Below are 20,190 nucleotides of genomic sequence, written 5' to 3' on the forward strand. Positions count from 1 at the left end.
CTTGATTTTCAGGTTTTATTTGCCTGTTATAATTCTGATATTATGTACATATATATATATACTTTTGTTTTTTGTAGAGGGCTTATCAGTAGACCAAGCACAGGCATACAGGGAGGCTGTGGCTGCTGAACAGGGGCACAGCAGTGCTGGGAGAACCAATCTTTCCTTTTTTTTTGTCTGTTTTTATTTTTCCTGGGATGGGTTCATCAAAGCTAATTGCTATCAATCCTAGAAACCACCTAGGGACTCGGACATCTGCCTACACACTAGTGATGTAAAGGGAAGGACAGGGGTACAAACTTTCAAAGTCACGGTGTATTTACATTCCCAAGGTGGGGGCAGGAGGAGGCTGAGGAAGACAATTGTTCAGACGATGGGAAGTGGGGGAGGGCAGGGCTGCTAAGGGGTCCTGGGAAGTGGGGGTGGCTGGAAGAGGCCGGCCGGTGGGCAGTGGGAGGAGGTGTGCCCGCCCCGCAGCCAGGTAGTGACGGAGGCCACTTGGATGTTGTCTGGTGGGTACCGAAGGCAGCGTGTGTTTGGGGCTCCTGAAAGCCGGCTGTGGAGCGGGCTGGGCGGCGGGAAGAGGTGGTGCTGCCAGAGTGCAATGCTGGCGGCGGGGGTGGGGGGACTCTCTGGGCTCTCCAGATGGCCTCCCTTGCCCCTGCGGCCAGCTTGCCCACCTCCCATCCCAGTTGGAGCAGAGATGGCAAAGAAAAGACAGCAGATGGTGGGGACACCGAGTTTTGTCCCCAGTCCCAGCCAGGCTGGCTGGGGAGTGGCTGGGGGAGGGGGAAGGTGCCAACTCTGGTCCTGAGGAGACCCCACCATGTCTGCCCCCAGTCAGGGAGCAAGAAAGACAGCATTTTCGAGATCCTTTCAGGCCACCCCTACTTCTTCTCCCCCAAACCACAGCCTCTCTGCCCAAATGGGCTGGCAAGGCAGCATCCAAAGGCCCCTGACATGTGGGAGATCTGCCCCCAAGCTGGGGCAAAGCAGCGTGTGCCCAGGAAGGGATGCAGCTGGGTTTTGGCAATAAAGTGGGGACTGGGTGGTAAGAAGGGGATCTGAGGCAGCAAGTTCTCCTCTGCCCCAACTCCAGCCTCCCATGGGCCGGCTGGAGAGGAAGGGGCCTCGATCCCAAGGCCAGGGGCACAGCATCTCCTGTCCTGGATTCCACTATTCTAGGGCCACGGCAGGGTTGATGGGGGAAGTGGCCCCTGAGCTGTCGTTGCCCCCTGCCGCCTCCTTCTCCTTCTTGCCACTATACTGGCCAATGAAGGAGCCATCCTCGTTGAACTGAACATCCACGCTTCCCCCATAATCGGCCAGGCTGTCGTCACTGCCCAGGGGCTTAATGTCCCCATTGAGCGATGGTTGGCTGCTGCCGAAGGCCTTCTCCTCGTTGTCACTGCGGAGGCACAAGGCAGGTGTGAGTGAGAGCACTGCCGAGCCCCTGCAGGAGCCTGGCTGGGGGTGAGGCAGACGCCCGCCTGCCTTCCATTTGCTTAGAATGCGCTCAGGAAGAGCAGCTCCGGCCACCCTGGCAGGCAGGTCTGGGGCTGTCACCTTTGGGCATTCCCCAGATCCTGGGGACTGTGAGGGAGCAAGTGTGCATTCAGCAGGGATTACAGGGCCTGGTTCCTGTCTGGGAAACTGTCTAGGGCCTCCCTTGGGGAGATGGGAGCAGTGAAGTTATCTGTTTGGAGAGAAGGGGCTGGGGTGTATTGGCCTCTCCCTGAAATGAGGAGCTGCCGGGCCTGGGGACTGGGAAGTGAGAGTCCTGTCAGAGCACCGGCAGCCAGGGGACAATGGCACACCAGGCACACATTGTCTTTAGGGAGTCCCTGCTGTTGGCCCCTCCCCACTACCCCTGCCTTACCTCTCCAGGGACCTGAAGTCACCCAGCAGCACAGAGAAGAGAGAGAGGGGGTGAGATGTGAAGGCCAGGGGGGAGCTGAGTGCCAGCACCCGCTCCTGCCCCAGCTCACCTGTACTCGCCAAAGGTCTCATCTTTCATCGGTCGGGCCTCAGAGTCCACCTGGGTGTCCTCCTTATCCTTCACTGGAGACACAGAGAGGGACAGCTTCTTCTCCCACCCCAGCCTGACCCAGGGCTCCAGGCCCCTCTACGCCCTGCACCTGCAGCACTCTGTCTCAACAGCGTCCAGAGGCGACAGGCCTTGAAAGAAACCACTGGTCCCCTGTGGTCTGGCCACCACTTGCCTGTGGCCCCAACCCCGGCCTAGGAGGATGATCCCCCTGCCCGCCCCCACCATGCGCCTGTCGTCTTGTGGGGAGCTCGGGGAATCCAGGAGGCCTTGCAGAAGGGTGGAAGGGGCGAGGTGCTCCTCTCTACCCTCGGCTCCACCCCACTCACATGGGGCTCAGAGGCTACCTGAGTATTTGCCGCCCTTGCTGCGCTTGATGAAGCAGAGGATGAGCAGGACGAGGAGCAGGAGGATGATGGCACTCACAAAGCCGATGAACCAGCCTTCAGTGGCAAAGCCAGCAGGAGGGAGCCTCACGCGGCCTGAGGGTGAGACACCAGCCCCCCGTGCTGCCGCCCAAGCCAGAACCCGACCTGAGGCCCTGAAGTATGCTCTTAAAGTCGGGGCCCTCTGGGGGGCTGAGGAGTGACAGGGACAGGGAGATAGTGAAGAGGGCATCTGCGGAAAGAGTACAAAAGGGGGCTGATTTGGGGACACCCAGATTCTGGGAGGAGAAGCAGACAGGAGCCGTGGAGGGGCCTGGGCAGTAGTGGTCATTCAGGGGACAGAAGGGCATGAATTGTGCAGCCTCCATGCCTCCCTGGCAGGCAATGGCGGGCCCCCGGCGCCTCACCTGTGCCATTGGTCTTCACAGCCATCTGGTGCCGGAACATCCTCTCCTTAAACAAGTGGATCTCATAGTCAGTGTCAGGCTGCAGGTCCCACTGCGTGTAGGAGCTCTGGTTGTAGCTGACATACTGTGGTGAGAGGGAAGCCCCGCCCTTCTCTTCTGCAAAGGCAAGAGGGTAGCAGCGGGGGTGACTTGGAGTGCCAGGCAGCCCTTCTGGCCCAGAGCCCCCTTCCCCACCATGCCCCAGGGCCCCCTTTCACGCTTACCTCCCAAGGCTTTGAACAAGATATGGAACCTAAAGTTGCACTGGCCCTCCTTGGGGACCCAGGAGACGACGCTGTAGTTTTCACCCGCTGTGGCTGAGATGTTGCCAAAATCTGAGATCCCTGGGGGATGCAGGGGCACGAGGAGAGTGTGGCAGCTGCCAGGCAGTCTAAGGCCCTCCCTCCTGGACCCGGCTGGCCAGGGCATCCCTGTTGGCAGGTCATTCCTCCGTCTCACCAGACAAGGCCATAGTGCCTCCTTCCCGTACGATGGCTTCACCAGGGCCCTCTTTGGTGGTGGCCTGAAGCTGGAAGCGGTACCGCAGGTGGGGACTGAGATCGGTCAGGTTGTGTGTCCGAAGTTCAGGGTCCCGAAGGTTGAAAGACAGCTGCCCCTTGCCCCCCTCATCCACTGTGGGGACAGGCAGGGGTTGGCTGTGGCTGCAGCTCTGCCCCCTCCCCGTGGCTCCTCCACCTCCCTTCCCTGCTGGGGCAGTGCACGCACAGGGGTGGTAGGAGAGCACGTAGCCGGTCAGCACACCGTTGTGGCTGAGTGGGGGCTGCCAGCGCAGCAGCAGGCTGGTGTTCGACTGGCACTCCAGGTGCAACGCCTCAGGGTGGCCAGGCACTGCAGGGCACAGAACCGAGTGGCAGGTAGGTCCTCGCCCAGGTCTGGGGAGGAGGGTACGGGATGAGGCGTGGGGTGCAGGACTCACCTCCCTCTGGGGTGCTGAAGGTGAACTCGCTGGCGGGCCCCAATCCCCGCCCATTAAAGGCCTGCACCTCCAGGTGGTAGGAGCTATAGGGCCGCAAGCCACTGAGGATGACACTGGTGGTGTTGGCGGGCACCACCACATGGTCTTTGTGGATATGTCTCTTGCTGTGCTTCCTCTGACTGCCCTCCCTCCAGTACGTCACCTGCACATGTGGACAGGAGACCTTACAGGGGCAGAAGGCACCCAGCAGGGCCCCCAGCGCACGCCCACCACCCTTGATGGGGACCCTCTTCTCAACCCAAGTCTTCCAGGAGAGCGGCTGACAGGTGGCAAAGCCCCCTCACCGTCCTGTCACTTTACCTCAGTGATCACCCTCCCGGGCCCCCACACCTTCAACCCTTACATTGTATCCGCGGAGGTGGCCCTTGACCTGGGCCAGGTCCACCGGCCGCCACTTGACCAGCACGGCACTTGAGTTGAGGATCTCGATGCCTTCCAGCTCAGGGATTGCCTGGGGATCTGGAAACCACCAGTGACTTGGAAAGAGCCACAAGCTCTCACCCTAGCCCTGAGGCCAGGCCCAAGCCCCCAAACACAGAGAAGATGGATTCGGAAGCTTTATGAGGCACAGTTTGAGGAGGAGAGGTGCATTTGCATGGTCTCAAGATCTCCCCCTGGGCTGCTTGTTAGTTGCAAAGGTGAAAATCGTAGCTTATACAAAGGAGAAGCCATGGCCGGGTGTGGTGGTTCACACCCATATTCCCAGCACTTTGGGAGACAGAGGCAGGTGGAACATTTGAGGTCTGGAGTTAGAGACCAACATGACCAACATGGTGAAACCCCATCTCTACTAAATACGAAAATTAGTTGGGTGTGGTGGCAGGTGCCTGTAATCCCAGCTAATCAGGAGGCTGAGGCAGGAGAATCGCTTGAACTCAGGAGGTGGAGGTTGCAGTGAGCCAAGATCGCTCCCCTGCACTCCAGCCTGGCTGACAGAGCAAGACTCCATCTCAAAAAAAAAAAAAAAAAAGGCCGGGCGCGGTGGCTCAAGCCTGTAATCCCAGCACTTTGGGAGGCCGAGACGGGCGGATCACGAGGTCAGGAGATCGAGATCATCTTGGCTAAAAAAAACGGTGAAACCCCGTCTCTACTAAAAAAAAAAAAAAAAAAAAAAAAAGAAAGTGAAAAAAAAAAGGAGAAACCAGAAAAAACTTGACCGGGTACTTCAAGTTACCATCTGGTCATGTTCCAGATTCAAGGAAATGAAAGAAGCATCATTGGCTGATACAACTGGAATACTGCTGCCAATTATAGAAATGTGAAGTGTGGGGAATTTCATAACGTCGCTCTGGTTATGTAAGAGAATATCCTCACCCTTAGGAAAGGCGCACACCAGCGCGGAGAGGTGTGGACATGGGCTGGGGTGGAAGCAGGCGAGCTCCACCCTGGGCGAAGGAGCCTGCCAGATACTCACAGTCCTCTCCGGAGTAGCCAATGGTGACCTGGGGCTCTGGTCCCTTGCCCTGGCTGTTGACGGCCTGGACTTTGATCTCGTAGGGCACAAAGGTGGACGTGTTGGACACCACCAGGAAGGGGTCGCTGACAATCTGCTCCTGCCAGGGCCCTCGTGTGCCCTGAGGGCGCCACTGCACGCGGTACTGAACCTGGGGGGCGTTCCAGTCCATCCACCGGAGCGGCTGGAGGAGGCCAGCAGAAGAGGAATTGGTTGGCCAAGAACACCAGCATTCTTTGGCCCGCCCCCCAGCGCTGACTGGCATCCCCAGACATCAGCCCCTTCCTTTGCACAGCCAAGGGGGAGCAACAGACACCCAGGTCATGGCCTCATGTCCCACAGGCAGCTTAGCCCAGGGACTCTCACCTTCCATGTGATGACCATATTGGTGGTCTCATTTCCTTCCCCCTTCACATCTACAGGGTTCTTCTCCGGGGCTGGAAAGGAATGTATTAACACATCAATGCTGCAGCCTCTTTTGGAGAACCATGAGGACTGAGGACCAAGGAACAAACGGCTCATTCTGGCACCAAGGGAGTCCAGTCCCCTCGCACTCCCCCTGGAAATTTGGAAGCAGAGGAACTTGGGCACGGCACCTCTCTCAGCCCTCCCTTCACAGCCCGGAGCCCCTTCCGGGTGGCATGGGAGTGGGTGCCAACCTGACTCACCTGCCTCAGGTGTGACCACAGTCTCAGAGACGGGGCTGGGCTCCCCGGGGCCGTATTTGTTGATGGCAGTAACCCTAAAGGTGTAGTGGACATAGGGCGACAGCTTGAGGGTGGTAGAGGTCTGGTTTCCTGGAACCTTGCCCAGACTGTACCATTTTTCAGGCGCCATTTCCTTGTCCTCAAATTCAATGTCATATTCTGCCAAGAAGTGAACCAGCAATGAAGTGATTGGCGTGTGGCTTTGGGGGAAGGGCTGTGGAGGGATTGGGTACAATCTGGGTCCCTGAGTACCCAGGCCAACTGGCATCTCCAGATTCCCATGAGGAACCGTGAGTCTCCCCAAGCCATGTCCCCCCAGGAAGGCTCCAGGAGGAGGGAGGACCCCAGGAGGGGCCAGGGCTGGCAGAGATGATGGTAGGGTAGCACCGAGCTCAAGCCTCTTACTCTCAATGGGGGCATTGTGGTCTTCTGCAGGACTCCAGGACACGCGCACCTGGCTCTGCGTCAGCAGGTGCAGATCGGACAGCACCAGCCGTGGCACTGGCCCGGGGCTGCCTGAGGGTGGGGAGGGTAGGTGCTTGAAAGGGCCCAGCGATGTGAGCCCTGGCCTTCTGGAGTGGAGGCTTCCACCCTAAGACTTACCCACCACCAAGAGCTGTGCCCTACTCTCCACCACATCCAGCTCGGTGCTGGCCACGCAGCTGTAGTTGCCCTGGTCGCTGTAGTCCAGGCTGTGGATGACCAGGCGCCCATCCTCTATGAAGTACCTGTGGAGGAGCCATGTCTGTCCTTCCTGCCATCTGGGCTCTTCTCCCCTCTCATCCCTGCCTCCTGCCTTCTTTCCCCACTCCTGTCAGAGCCTTCCCCCTCAAAGCAAGCATGAGGCCAGAAGGTCTGGACTTCTAGCTTTTCCCACTCTGCCCCCTTTCACTATCACTGTCCTCACTTGTCACTGTCCCCAAGCTCCTGGAGGTCTCGGCCGTCCCCACGCCAGGTGATGCTGGGCTGCAAGGAGGGGTCAAAGGAGGCCTGGCACGTGAAGGTCACCCTCGAACCTTTCTTCTCGATTGCGCTGCGGGGTCCCTGCGTGATCTGAGTTGCATCTGAGGGTAATGCATACGTGAGGAAGTCACTCTGATGTCCTCCAGGGGCCCGGACCCTCCCTCCCAGAGGCACAGCCAGCCATGTGGCAAGGGTAGCCTGACCTTTAACCTTCAAGTTAGCCACAATGGTCACATTGTTTTGGTCATTGGCAGCCAGGCAGAAGTAGCGTCCGGTGTCATTGGCCTGGAGGTCTCGAATGCCCAGGGTCCCGTTGGCATAGGGGAAGAAGCGTTCATCCTGAAGCACTGTTGTCCCATCCTCATCCAGCCTGGAGGGAGCAGGGTGGGCCTGGCTCTGACTGGCTGGCCTGGGGTCCCTGCCCTCCCTGGCTCCCTGGCCACTGAGACAGGACTCTCACCACTACCGAGACAAGACACTCACCACTGAACGCTGGGCACAGGCGCTCCGAAGGCCTTGCAGAGAAGGTAGGCGGTGCTGCCCTGGACGGCCACGTACGTCTGATTGTCCGCAGTTAGGATCTTGGCCGGCAGCTCTAGGGGAGGAACAGTCTCGGGAAACAGGGTGGGACTTGGGGCCACAGCTGGGCCAGGAGCCAGGGACCCTCTGCACGGCTTCCTCAGGCCCCCAAGAGCCCTGCAAGTCTTGCTTCCCTGCTCCCAGCTGAGGCCCCCGCCAGGCTGCGTCTCTCTCTGCCTTCAGACACTGCCCTCTGCCTCAGATGTGCCTCTGGTTGCAGCCACCCAACTTTTACGTTATTCCAGACCTAACTGACAGTCACCTCTCCCCAAAAACCTTCCTGGCCTGGTCCCCAGCCTTCCCTGAGGTTCCAGGAGAGGTGCCACCTGGGCTGGCCTCGGTCACATCCTGTCCGTGGTGAGCCTCCACTCAGTCACAGTGACAAGGCCTTTCCCCTCTTACATCTCCCTCGGCTATCATGAGGCTGAGTGAGATGGGGTGAAGGGTCTCAGCAAGGAGAAAGGCCGGTGCCAGCCTGATAGGCCGAGGACACGTCAGCTGCCAGCTGAGTCACTCTGGTGGCCTGGCCCAGTGGGCTGCAGGGACAGACTGGGAGTTAGGAGGTAAGGAAGGGAGGGTACTCACGGACAACATAGATGTAGGCATTGGCCAGCAGGAGCCCATGCCGGTTGCGGGCCTCACATTGGGTCACCATTGTGTCACTGGGCTGCGCGTTGCTCAGGATCAGGGCACCACGCTGAATCCGGTACTTCTGGTCCTTGGCTAACTCTGTGCATGCAGCAGGTGTGCCCGTGGGCCCCAGCCCGGCATTGAGCTGAGTTGAGGCCCTTTCTCACCCTCCTTTTCCTCTCCCCCACAGCGCCCAGGGCTCACCACACTCCCCACTCCTGCCTGAGGCCCTGCTCACCCTCCATGGGGATCCCGTTGATTCTCCAGGTGACCTCTGGTTGGGGCCTGCCCTGGACTTGACAGTCCAGGCGGGCAGTCTCTCCTGGCCCATATAGATGGCTCTGGGGCTTGTGAAGCCAGTACGGGGCAGCTAGGAAGAAGGGGAGAGCCAACCTGAGCCCGCAGCTGGCAACCAGCTCTTGCCCCAGCAAAGACCCTCCCCTCCCCCATGACAGTGGGCATCATGGGCCACTGTCCTAGGAGGTCCATACCCTCCACGGTGACATAGTAGGCGTGCCGGGCACTGCCCAGTGAGTTCTCGGCCAGGCAGCGGTACTCGCCATCATCCTCCTCGCCCACTTTCAGCAGCTGCAGGGTCTTGTTGTGGTTCTGGTAGGTGACACGGTCGGCTGGCATGGGGCCGCTGGGGCGCAGCCATTTGATGGTAGGCGTGGGACTGCCCAGGAGGCAAAAGGAAGAGAGCAGAAGGGAAAGAGGACAAGGCCACTCACCCCAGCCCCCTACACCCTGCAGTGGTCTGAGCTCCCCGCTAGGGCTGCCCCACCCTGATCTGCCCTGCCTTGGGTGCCCAGACTCACAAGCCCTCGGCGATGCACTCCAGGACCAATGGCTGCCCCTGCAAGGCCACCAGGTGGCTGCTGGAGTTGGTGGGGAAGAGCAGGCGCGGCTTCCTGTCAATCATGCTGTTGGCTGCCAGGAGAAAGTGGGTGGGTGGGCTGCGCACTCTTCCCTCCACCCCAAAATCGCAAGGCTGAGGGACTTAACACTCCAGCCAGCCCCTGGGGCCTCTGTTTCTTCCTCCGTGAAGGAGAGTGTGCTGTCTCTGCTCTCGACGCCTGGGAAGGGGTCTGGGCAGAGTAGAGGTGGGAGCCAAGCTGTTCTTGAGGAAGCCTGGAGTTGTCAGATGGACCTATGTTGGGAAGGGCCATGCCTGAGGGTGAAAGGAGTCAGGGAGAGGGTGCAGAGCCTCTGAGACTCACTGGCCTTGACCCGGAGGTCAATGGGCTCCTTCTGAATGATAGTCCTGGTGCCTGGGAAGTGGGCGTGGCAGATGTAGTCTGAGTGATTGTCAGAGGTGAGCACATTGGCAAAGTAGAGGTTGCCGTTCTGGCCCATCGTCACCCGCTCATCCTGTTTGATGTGCAAGATCTCTGCAGGGGGAAAGGAGGCTGAGGTCATGACCCTGTCCAGGAAGACACCCCCGCTAACACCCCGACCCCATGAGGCAACTGCTCGCCGGCACTCACTGCTGTTCATCCAGTATATCCGGAGAGGCTCTGCACTTGGGGGAGGGTGGCAAGGCAGAACAACTGACTCCCCTTCCTCCACCTCCACGGGCTTCACTGTCTCCTTTGGCCACTTGGGGGCACCTAGAAGGGACAGACGGGCTGACACTCTCCTCTTGGCCCAGATGGTGCTGGGCAGGAGAAGGGAGGCGGGGGCGGGGGGGATGGTGGGCTACCCTGGGGATGGATGAGAAGGCGAGAGGGTCAGGCCAGGAGAAAGTTCACAGAAAAGGAGGCAGACACTCTGGATACCTTCTGGGCTCATGGCAGAGACTGGCACTTAGGGAGGCCAGGGTGAGCAGGAGGCCAGGAGGCCAGGAAGGGTTAACCTTCCATGGTTCTCAACTCTCCCTGCCCACCCCAGGAAAGGACGGGTGGGGGGAGGCTGAGGCTGAGGTGCAGTGATGGGGGAGGGGAGCTGTGGAGGGATGCAGGAGTCGCAGACCCTTCCATCATCCTGACACAGAAACCATGGCAACGGTTCCCAAGGTAACCAGAGGGGTGGGGAGGGGAGAGGAGAGCGCTCAGGAGGCAGAAAGCTCAGGGAGGATGGAATGCGAAGGGAAAACCCCAGGGAAAAGGCGACACAGATCAAGACAGAGCCGTGGGGCAAGAGAAACCAAGTCGGAGGTGGAGAGGGAGAGATGGAGATCCAAGTGGAAAAGCCAGAGAAGAGGGGCCCTGCTAAGGAGTGCGGGTGTGGACAGAGATGACTGCAGCCAGCCAGCCCCTCACCCCCGCCACCTTCCCACCCAGCCGTGAGGCAGGCACCAGGAAAGCCTGAGGGAGTGAAGGGGCATGAGATGACTGGAAGTGCAATGGAGACAGAGACAGGGTAAAGAAGGAGAAGACTCTGCACAAGAAACAAGATGGGCCAGGGGAGAAGCTGGGGTGGAAGGCTGGCAGGGCACCCAGGCCCCTCGCCATGAGACAACCAGCTGAGAGACAGCAGCTTCCAGCCCACACTCCCACACGAGCTCCGGGACCTGCCCTCCCTGGTCCCTGCAGCGCCTCGCACCCTCGGCCATGAGTCGGATCTCATGGGACATGGCGGTGCCCAGCTTATTGCTGGCAAAGCAGCGGTAGATGCCCTGGAACCTCTGCGCAAAGTTGCTGTTGTTGCCTGTGATGGTGAAGGAGCCAGAGTGGGGCGACTGGTACACGGTCACACCCAGCTCTTCCTTGGGTTTGAAGTGGACACCATCCCTCGTCCAGCGGAACCTGTGGGCAGAAAAAGGCCCAGAGGCCTGAGGCCCTGGAACCCAACGGGGGCTGGAACAGGCTGGAGGGGACAGGTGCAAGCAGTCAGGGCCCCCAGGGGATGGACTGGGAGATGGCAAGGACTTGGGCTGATTAGCAAGGTTTGGGGCTTCTGGGCTTAGAAATTAGGCAGTTCAGGGAGGCACAGGCCGGGGTCAGTGGCAGGCAACAGGGGCTGAGACGGCAGAGATCACTCACTGCACTTCAGGCTTGCCACTGGCCTCACACTTGAGGCTGATGTCATCTGTGGGGAAGACAACCAGGCGCCGTGGAGACTGTTCCGTGATGACAGGTGGCTCCATCACTGGAGACAGGGTGGAGAGAGCGGTGGTGAGGGTGCTGCCTGGCTGGTGCCATAGCCTCGGCCCCTGTCCCATCGTGAGGGAAGCAGGGTCCAGAGCCCTTGGAGGCCCCATGGCCACAGGGGGACGAATGGAGGGGAAGAACAAAAGAGGCTTGTGGGACATGAAAAGAGGAAGAAAGAGAAAGGGACACATGCAAAAATGTAAAGAGAGGCAGGGACAGAGGGGACAGCCACGGAAGTTACAAAGAGATGCCTGAAAAAGACAAAAAGCGTATGACAGAAAGAAGCCGGGATAACAAAAGCCAAGACACAGAAACCAAGAAGGACAAACCCCAGACAGGGGAGACGGGACCAGAGAGAATGGCAGAGAGGAACAGTGAGGGTGACAGAGTACACAGGCTGGGGCAGAGGCAGAACAAAGCCAGCCCTGCACAGGTGAGAGAAGCACATGGTGCTCAGGAAAGCCAAGCAGGACCCGGGCACTCAGGAGGGCGGGCATGCAGGCTCAGCCAAGGGCCCCCTTACCCCTCTTCTTGGCCTTCTTGGAAACACTCTCACCCCTCCCCAACTTACCATGGTGTCCTTCATCTGAGAAATCCAGGCAGGCAGTGAGGGAGGGAATGGAGAGAAATACTGACAGGCAGCCCCAGAGTGGGGCAGATGGCAGGGGACATAGTAAGCTTCTGCAGTCCCCCGGTGGAGAGGGAATGGCAGTAGAACAGGCCCTGGCAGTAGCAACAAGGGAGCACACGCTGGGCTGGAGCAGTGGCAGGTCAAGCCCAGGGAGATGGGACAGAGAAATGCCCAGGGGGAGGGACTGCACTGGATAGACACGGGATATGTAGCCCAGAGGCAGCCAGGCCATGCCTCCAGGTCTAGCAGACAGGGAGAGAGAAATTCTTGCCTTTAATAAGGAGCGTCCTTGCAGCCCCCTGGCAGGGCCTGCAGAACTGACCCCACCTGTTCAGGATGCCTTGGAAGGCACCCTCCCCTGCTCCAGCCTGCTTCCCTCCTAATCCAATTAGCACAGCTGAGTGTTTTCAATTACCAGGGCCCAGCCTTCAGAGCCCTGCTGCCCCCTCCCCCTGAAAACTATCCCAAAGGCCCTGCTGCCTCTGAGTTTCCATAGCCTGCGGGGTTGGCACCAGCCCTCCTCTTCTCCCTCCTTCCTCCCAGTCAGTCACCAAGCTCTCTGGGGCAGAGGCCAGAGCTGCTGCCCCAGCCCCAGGACTCTGCAGAGCACTGGCCAGGGCGGCCTTGAGGAAGGGAGAAGAGGGAGGGAGGGAGCAGCAGGCTGCCTCTGAAAGCTTTGTCTCTGCAGAAGACCTCAGTGTGAAGGTCCAGGGAGGGAGGAGGGGGCTCCCTGGGGACACTGCAGAGGGCCCTGAGCTGGGGAGGGAGATGGTGACAGGGATGACAGGATGCAGAAAGCCAACTAGGTGGAGGAAGCAGGAAAAGAGACAAAGCAGGCTGGAGTGGCTGGGAGGGAGAGATGGAAGATAGGTTCCAACAGGGAGGGCCGGCTGCCTGCCACTGCCCACTGTGCCATATCAGGGTCAAGAACAAGTGCTGGTCAGTGCCCAGGGCAGCCTTGGAGCTGCCATGGCCTTTGGCCTAGTTCTGTTCTCCCCACTCCCATCTTTCTGTAGAGAATGCACAGCTTGCATTCCACTGTACAGTGTTATATTGTGTATCCACCTCTGTGTCCTCTGTGTCTAAAAGCCTCACTGGTATGTGTTTCCACTTGTGTGGCCTCTCAGTGGCTCTGCTCCTTCATCCCTGTACCTGGCTTGTCTTCATGCACCAGTGTGCATGTGCCCATGTGCATCTGTGCCAGGGGAGTCTGCATGGCCCTGGCCCTCCATGTATGTGCCTAAGGGGCCAGCCTCTTTACCTCCTCCAAGCCCTCATTGCCTCCCAATGCCAGGTGCCTCCCCAGCCTCTCTCTCGCAGCCCCTGTCCCACTGCTGGTACAGACAGTCTTCCCAACCCCTATCCGCCAACTAATCTCTCAGTGACACTGGCCTCTTCCTTGTCCAGGTCCAGAGACAAAGGTGTCAAGATGAGGCTGGGAAGGGACTGGAGCCTGGTAGCTCAAGAGACACAAATGCCCTCACATATGATGCCCTGTGACATGCCCCTCACACAGCCTGACAGCTACTTAAAGAGAAGACACCATCACAGTAACACCCCCCACATGCAAGTGTGTACTCACATTCAGCCCCACTCACACATACACATGACCCACTGCAACCAAATGTCGTGATCAAATACCTCCCAACCTCCACAAACCTGGCCAGTAAGTAACAGAGTGACTCACACAGTTACCCATGTAAGGAAGTCAAAATCACATTCACGAATATCTACACTCAGTCAATCACAAGAACACACAGAAATACACAGTGTATCCATGCTTAGTCACAACCCTATGGCCACACTCCCCAACCTGCTTTGCCCCCAACAAATGTTACAACCAGAGACACATGCTCCAGCAGCCCTGCCCCCACCCCCACCAAATAACTACACACGAAAAAGGGTCCAGAAGGCTGCTGAGCTGGGACCAGGATTTTTCTTTTTTTTTTTTTTTTTTTTTTTTTTGAGACGGAGTCTCGCTCTGTCGCCCAGCCCAGGCTGGAGTGCAGTGGCGCGATCTCGGCTGACTGCAAGCTCCGCCTCCCGGGTTCACGCCATTCTCCTGCCTCAGCCTCCCGAGTAGCTGGGACTACAGGCGCCCACAACCGCGCCCGGCTAATTTTTTGTATTTTTAGTAGAGACGGGGTTTCACCGTGGTCTCGATCTCCTGACCTTGTGATCCGCCCGCCTCGGCCTCCCAAAGTGCTGGGATTACAGGCGTGAGCCACCGCGCCCGGCCATGGGACCAGGATTTTTCAAGCCATCTTTTCCTGTCTCAGTTCAGAGACAGGGTGGCCAAGGGCCCAGGAGGAGAAAGAGAAACGAGGACAAGACTTGAACACAAGCCTTTGCACAAACCAGCTGAGGGCTGGGACAGCCCCATTCTCCTGCTGCCACACCCCTGTAGTGGGGGATGGAAGCGGAGGAGTCGGAGTGGGGCGAGCAGGGATGGGGCGGCTAAGGAGAGCATGGAGGAGGCCCAAGACCTCGTGGCCCTGTGCCGGGTTCGCTGTCCCTGGTGCTGAAATCGCCCCGGCCGGCCGCGCCTGTCCCTGTCCATGGTGCTGACACGCCCCGCACCTTCTACCCTGCCCTTCTCTCCAGGGGTACCCAACGTCCTGGCTATGTCCTGCCCACCCCGTGCCCAGGAAAGGCCAGGGAGAGGAGTCAGAGTGTGGAACAAGGAGAAGGTGAGGAGGCAGAAGATAAAGAGGGGCCCAACATAGCGGCGAGGGGAGGCGCCCAGGTTCCCTTCAGCTACTCACATTCCTCGGGGATCTGGATAAGCAGGCAGGGGCTGCAGAGGAGGAGAGGCCACACATACCGCAGCGCCACGACCATCTTTCCCGGCGGCACCGCGCAGCACAGCCAGCCGGGCTCGGTTCAGGCTCCGGCCGCAGGGGAAGGGGTCTTGTGGTCGGCTTGGGGCGGGAGCTGGGAGTGGGGGCACTGGGAGAGGGGAGAAGGGAAGGGAAGGGTGGGGGAAGAGAGACGAGAGAACGGAAGGACGTTAGTGACTAACATCTGGGTAAGCCCGGGCTCTTGGCCCCGCCCTCAGCCCCGCCCCCAGCTGGCCGGCTTCTCCAGCCGTCCCCTCCCCATCCGCACCCCTCCCCACCTTGGAGGGAGAAATCTAGAAGAGATAGCCCGGGCTGGGCCCCCAGGTTGCCTTTTATTCCCTCTCTACTCTCTGTCTGCACCTTTCCTGCCAGCTGCCTACCCAGCACCAACTTGTTGCCCCATCAGCTCCCCTGTGCATGGCACAGGCCACTGTATGCACACCATCCCCGTATGTGTCTGCATGTGCCTGTGAGCAGGTGTCCGTGGGCATGTGTGTGGTTGTAGATCTGCATGCAGGGAGTGAGCTGAATGTGAGCTGGTATTTCTGTGGCGTGTCTTCTCTGGGAGGGGTTGCACTCATGAGTGGGTGTGTTAGTATGTGTGCCTGAGGGAATCAACACACAAGTCTGCTAGCTACGTGTGTCTTTATGTATCTGTGGAGATGAATCCATGTATCTATTATCTCTGTGTGCACATATATGTAAAGAAGAACTCTTCTTGCAGTCACGTTGCTATAGCTTTCAGAGCCAACTGATGCCTGGGTGCTGTACAGCCCTAAAAAGCTAATGGGGGGCTTGGAAAATGGGATAGAGAAGGGAGGAAAGGGGCCCAAGATGGCTGCATTTCACAAAATAGTTTCAAGAAAATGAAGAAAGAATGGAGAAAGGGCCAGGCACGGTGGCTCATGCCTGTAATCCTCGTACTTTGGGAGGCTGAGGCAGGTGGACCACTTGAGGGTGGGAGTTTGAGACCAGCCTGGCCAACATGGTGGAACCCTGTCTCTACTAAAAATACAAAAAAAAAAAAAAAAAAGCAAAGAAAAAAAAATTAGCTGTAGTGGTGGATGCCTGTAATGCCAGCTACTTGGGAGGCTGAGGCACGGGAGTCACTTGAGCCTGACAGGCAGAGGTTGCAGTGAGCCAAGACTGTGCCACTGCACTCCAGCCTGGGTGATGGAGTGAGACTCTGTCTAAAAATAAAAATAAAAATAAAAGGCCGGGCGCAGTGGCTCATGCCTGTAATCCCAGCAATTTGGGAGGCCGAGGTGGGTGGATCACCTGAAGTCAGGAGTTCAAAACCAGCCAGGCCAACATGGTGAAACCCTGTCTCTAGTAAAAATACAAAATTAGGGCCGGGCACGGTGGCTCAAGCCTGTAATCCCAGCACTTTGGGAGGCTGAGGCAGGCGGATCTTGAGGTCAGCAGTTTGAGACCAGCCTGGCCAACATGGTGAAATCCCATCTCTACTAAAAATACAAAAAAATTGGCCAGGCATGGCAGCGCATGCCTATAATCCTAGCTACTCAGGAGGCTGAGGCAGGAGAATCATTTGAACCCAGGAGACGGAGGTTGTGGTGAGTAGAGATTGTGCCATTGCACTCCAGCCTGGTCAACAGAGCAAGACTCTGTCTCAAAAAGAAAAAGTTAGCCTGGTGTGGTGGTGCATTCCTGTAATCCCAGCTACTCGGGAGGTTGAGGCAGGAGAATCTCCTGAATCCAGGAGGCTGAAGTTGCAGTGAGCCAAGATCACGCCATTGCACTCCAGCCTGGGCAACAAGAGAGAAATTCCATGGAAGGAAGGAAGGAAGGAAGGAAGGAAGGAAGGAAGGAAGGAAGGAAGGAAGAAAGAAAGAAAGAAAGAAAGAAAGAAAGAAAGAAAGAAAGAAAGAAAGAAAGAAAGAAAGAAAGAAAGAGGAAGGAAGGAAGGAAGGAAGGAAGGAAGGAAGGAAGGAAGGAAGGAAGGAAGGAAGGAAGGAAGGAAGGAAGGGAGGAAGGAAGAGGGAATGGGGAAGGAAGCCTTCCCTCGAGAATTGGTGTGAGAGATGAGAGCAAGGAGGAAAACAGCCCCCCTGCTGTTCCTCAGCCCCCTTGGGGGCAAGAGAGGCCACTGAGGCCTCCTCCCTTCCAGATGCTCCAGGTTAGGGTCAGGACAGGGGTCAGGACAAGCTCTGGGACATTTTTTTTTTTTTTTTTTTTTTTGAGATGGAGTCTTGCTCTGTCGCCCAGGCTGGAGTGCAGTGGCCGGATCTCAGCTCACTGCAAGCTCTGCCTCCCGGGTTTACGCCATTCTCCTGCCTCAGCCTCCCGAGTAGCTGGGACTACAGGCGCCCGCCACCACGCCCGGCTAATTTTTTGTATTTTTTTAGTAGAGATGGGGTTTCACCGTGTTAGCCAGGATGGTCTCAATCTCCTGACCTTGTGATCCGCCCGTCTCGGCCTCCCAAAGTGCTGGGATTACAGGCTTGAGCCACCGCGCCCGTCCAGGACATTTTCTGTGAGAGTGTTTCTGACATTTCTTGTGTGTCTCAAAGTCCCAACTTCTAGGTCTTTGTCTGAGTCTTCAGAGCTCAACTGCTGCATGTGTCCACCCCAAACCCAAGCCACACCAACCATGTCCACATCCACCTACAAGTAAGTGGACCCAAAGACTAAGGGTCTGAAAGAGGGAGCTCCTCTGACAATGACAAGAAGAGGAAACAGACTCCCAAGTGGCCAGACCACTTCAATTACAAACAGGAAGTGGTTAAAGTGCAGGTGAGGCAAGAAAAGGTGTTGTTAGGTGACAGAGCTTGGAGGCTGAAGTCCCAGACTGGACGCTTTCATTTAATCCATACTGCACATCCTCCCTCTGCCCAGCCAGGATCTTATCAAAGCGGGTACCGAGTCTCAGCAGGAACACCGAAAGGATGGTAGAGAAGTCAGCCATGCTGTGCTAAGGCTCTGGGCCTTGTCAGTTTTGTGTAACAGAGTCACCCAAGAAGAGCTGTGAATGCAGCAGATCCTGTGGGGACTCTGGGCAGGAGCTTGCTGCAGAGGGTGGTGGAGAAGCAGCAGGGTGGGTCAGCATGCATGGCCTGGAGGCCAAGAGATGACTTGGAGGGTAAGAAGTGTGATTCCCGACCTGCAAGAGCTGGACCAGGGCCCAGAAGGGAGGAGCAACAGTGGATCTGTTCCACCCCAGCCTCTCCCCACAAAGCCAGTGGATCAGGGGAGGCCCCAGGCAGCACTGGCCTCAACTTCAAGGCCTGTAGGAGCAGTAGGAGACTCAGATCAGAGAGCAGATGATCAAACAGCAGCCTTGGGAGCTCTGAGCATTGGTCTTAGGAGGGGGAGGGGAGGAAACTGGAGCAAGGAGAAGCTCAAAGAAGGGCCCTCCTGCATATCAGAGGCTTGGGTGCTCTGGAGGTTGATGATTTCTGCCACGCAAGTTCCTCTATTTGTCCTCCAAATCTAGAATCCTGGAATGGTGTGTGGCATGTACACTCAGGGGAAATACAATATCCCCAAACCCCTGGTCCCCACTCCCTGCCCCATCCCGGCGCTATCCTATCTTCCCACAGGCTCATATCCAACTTCTTTTTTGGTGTCCCAGTATTTTCCACCCAGCTTTCCACCACCCTGGGCACTTGGAGACAGGCAGGAAGCAGCCAGAAGGTTGCGAGGCATAACAGCTGGGAGGGGGCGCTCCCTCTTCCCCTCCCACTGCTGCTGGGTCTCTGATCTCTCACCGTTCCTCAGGCAATTACAGAGCAAGCGGCTAGGGTTGTCAGCTCAGCAGGCCTTCTACCCCCCACCAGCACCACCAAGGGCAAAGGAGCGGGGAGGGGGTGTGTTCCACAGATGGAGCCAAGGCCGGGTCTGCCAAGGGTGACAGACAGAGTGAGAAGAGGCAGGAGGGAGCAGGAGACAAAGACAGATGTAGGAAGACAGCGCTAACCACGATGGAGACGGTTAGGGAGGTGGGGAAATTCAGAAACGGAGACCCAGGCAGCAGGGAAAGGGAGAGAAGAGGAAACCGGAGCACAAAGGGTGAGAGGCAGCCGCAGAGAGCGCTGCTGAGAAATGGCAGAAAGAGCGAGAAGAGTGAGGGGTGGGGGTGGGCGTGTGCACGTGCGCGTGCGCACAGGCCGCCTGCACAGCATCCTTGTCCCTAGGGGCTGTACCAGGCAAGGGGCGGGAAGGAAGGAAGATGGTCCTGGGTCAGTGGAGGGGCTTCCAAGTGTGGACGTCATGCTGGCCTGGGAGCAGGGTAGAGACAGACAGAGGGTGGAGAAGCTGTGAGCTGGGGCCGGAAGAGCCTACAAAGCCCCACGCAACAGAGCATCAAGGCCCTGCCCACTTGTGGCACTGGGCAAGGGACGGCCGTGAGACAGGATGAATGGTGCACTGCTGGCTGACCCATGCCATGCCAGGGAACAGGTGGTGGGTTTCCTGCTGTGGGTAGGGATGGGAGAGGGAAAAGCACCCAGAAGATCCAATATTGCTGCTGGCTGGGAGTAAGTGGCCACCTGGCTGGAGGAGACACACATGTGTTAGGCCAACAGTGATCATGTCTGACCATGCACTGAGTGGACAGTAGCCGCTGTGCTGGGGCAGTTGAAGGTGGGACCGTTCCTGAGTAAGTCCGGTCCCAAACCCATCCTCCCTGGTGGGAAAGGACCAGGGAGGCAAGGGTCAGGCCCAGCAGCCTACAGGGAGGGGTTCAGCCCCAGAAGAACCTCGCCCCATCCCACCCTACCTGGCCTCCCACTATGACCGCAGGTCCTTCAGGGAGTCCTCTGTCCTCTGCTCCGAAATGCCTGCTTCGGTCTGACGGGAAGCAGCTTGCCAGGGAGGGACCTGGGAGGTCGTGGAGCCTGGCTAGACCTGGGGTGGCTGCCTCCTCTCTGAAAACACACACACACACACACACACACACACACACACACACACACACACCATCACCACAACCACCACCACCACCACACACCTTGGGAAGGGAACCTCCAGTGGTGCCTTGCACATGTGCCCTGCACACCTGCCTGTCAGTTCTCAGGTTCTGCCTGGAGTTCCTCTCAAAGGAGAAGCAACAAGAGGGCCCTTCAACAGCACAGCAGAGACTCCCCAGCTTCTCCTGCCCTTGTCTTCTGGGGACATGGTGCCTGGTGACCCAATGGGCCAGAGTGGGGGTGGGGCTGGGGGCTCAGCACAGGGCACATGACAGGGTCAGAGTGTGGTGCTAGGCCCATATGCTTGCAGGCCTGGGAGCCTGGGGGTCTTTTGTGCCTGTTGGTGTGTATATGATGGTGTGGGTGTCACTTACACCCCTTGCACTGTGTCCCTTTAAGGCTCCCGCTGGCCCTCCCCCTGAGGCTGTGGCTGGCAGGTTTCTATGGTGATGCAGCCCAAGTCCCTCGGTAGCAGAGGTGGGGGAGCCAGA

The 20,190-nt window shown here is 58.1% G+C and overlaps 1 protein-coding gene across 24 annotated transcripts in view; it reads right to left on the minus strand.

The window, feature by feature from the left end:
- The window catches only part of L1CAM (L1 cell adhesion molecule), a 26,494-nt gene continuing 6,304 nt past the window's right edge, over positions 1-20,190 (minus strand). For 2 of the 24 annotated variants that reach the window (XM_077987545.1, XM_077987544.1), the window contains exons 2-28: positions 19,510-19,610; positions 14,697-14,880; positions 11,193-11,298; positions 10,753-10,955; positions 9,696-9,818; positions 9,429-9,599; positions 9,027-9,138; positions 8,700-8,884; positions 8,447-8,578; positions 8,164-8,307; positions 7,483-7,594; positions 7,203-7,369; positions 6,944-7,100; positions 6,640-6,764; positions 6,442-6,552; positions 5,998-6,195; positions 5,696-5,766; positions 5,291-5,513; positions 4,220-4,335; positions 3,817-4,018; positions 3,606-3,728; positions 3,339-3,512; positions 3,104-3,223; positions 2,841-2,996; positions 2,395-2,529; positions 1,989-2,061; positions 2-1,408 (exon numbers count right to left, since the gene is read on the minus strand). In XM_077987545.1, the coding sequence (XP_077843671.1) occupies positions 1,177-1,408; positions 1,989-2,061; positions 2,395-2,529; positions 2,841-2,996; positions 3,104-3,223; positions 3,339-3,512; positions 3,606-3,728; positions 3,817-4,018; positions 4,220-4,335; positions 5,291-5,513; positions 5,696-5,766; positions 5,998-6,195; positions 6,442-6,552; positions 6,640-6,764; positions 6,944-7,100; positions 7,203-7,369; positions 7,483-7,594; positions 8,164-8,307; positions 8,447-8,578; positions 8,700-8,884; positions 9,027-9,138; positions 9,429-9,599; positions 9,696-9,818; positions 10,753-10,955; positions 11,193-11,298; positions 14,697-14,772 (3,747 nt within the window). In that variant the 5' untranslated portion in view covers positions 14,773-14,880; positions 19,510-19,610 and the 3' untranslated portion in view covers positions 2-1,176. Of the gene's footprint in view, positions 1,409-1,879; positions 1,892-1,968; positions 2,062-2,394; positions 2,530-2,840; positions 2,997-3,103; positions 3,224-3,338; positions 3,513-3,605; positions 3,729-3,816; positions 4,019-4,219; positions 4,336-5,290; positions 5,514-5,695; positions 5,767-5,997; positions 6,196-6,441; positions 6,553-6,639; positions 6,765-6,943; positions 7,101-7,202; positions 7,370-7,482; positions 7,595-8,163; positions 8,308-8,446; positions 8,579-8,699; positions 8,885-9,026; positions 9,139-9,428; positions 9,600-9,695; positions 9,819-10,752; positions 10,956-11,192; positions 11,299-11,871; positions 12,255-14,673; positions 14,881-19,509; positions 19,611-20,190 lie in introns of those variants that run through there. The other 22 variants (XM_077987552.1, XM_077987551.1, XM_077987546.1 and 19 more) reach the window with 17 other exon arrangements.

This window comes from Macaca mulatta, chromosome X (assembly GCF_049350105.2).
Source record: "Macaca mulatta isolate MMU2019108-1 chromosome X, T2T-MMU8v2.0, whole genome shotgun sequence".
Lineage (NCBI taxonomy): Eukaryota > Metazoa > Chordata > Mammalia > Primates > Cercopithecidae > Macaca > Macaca mulatta.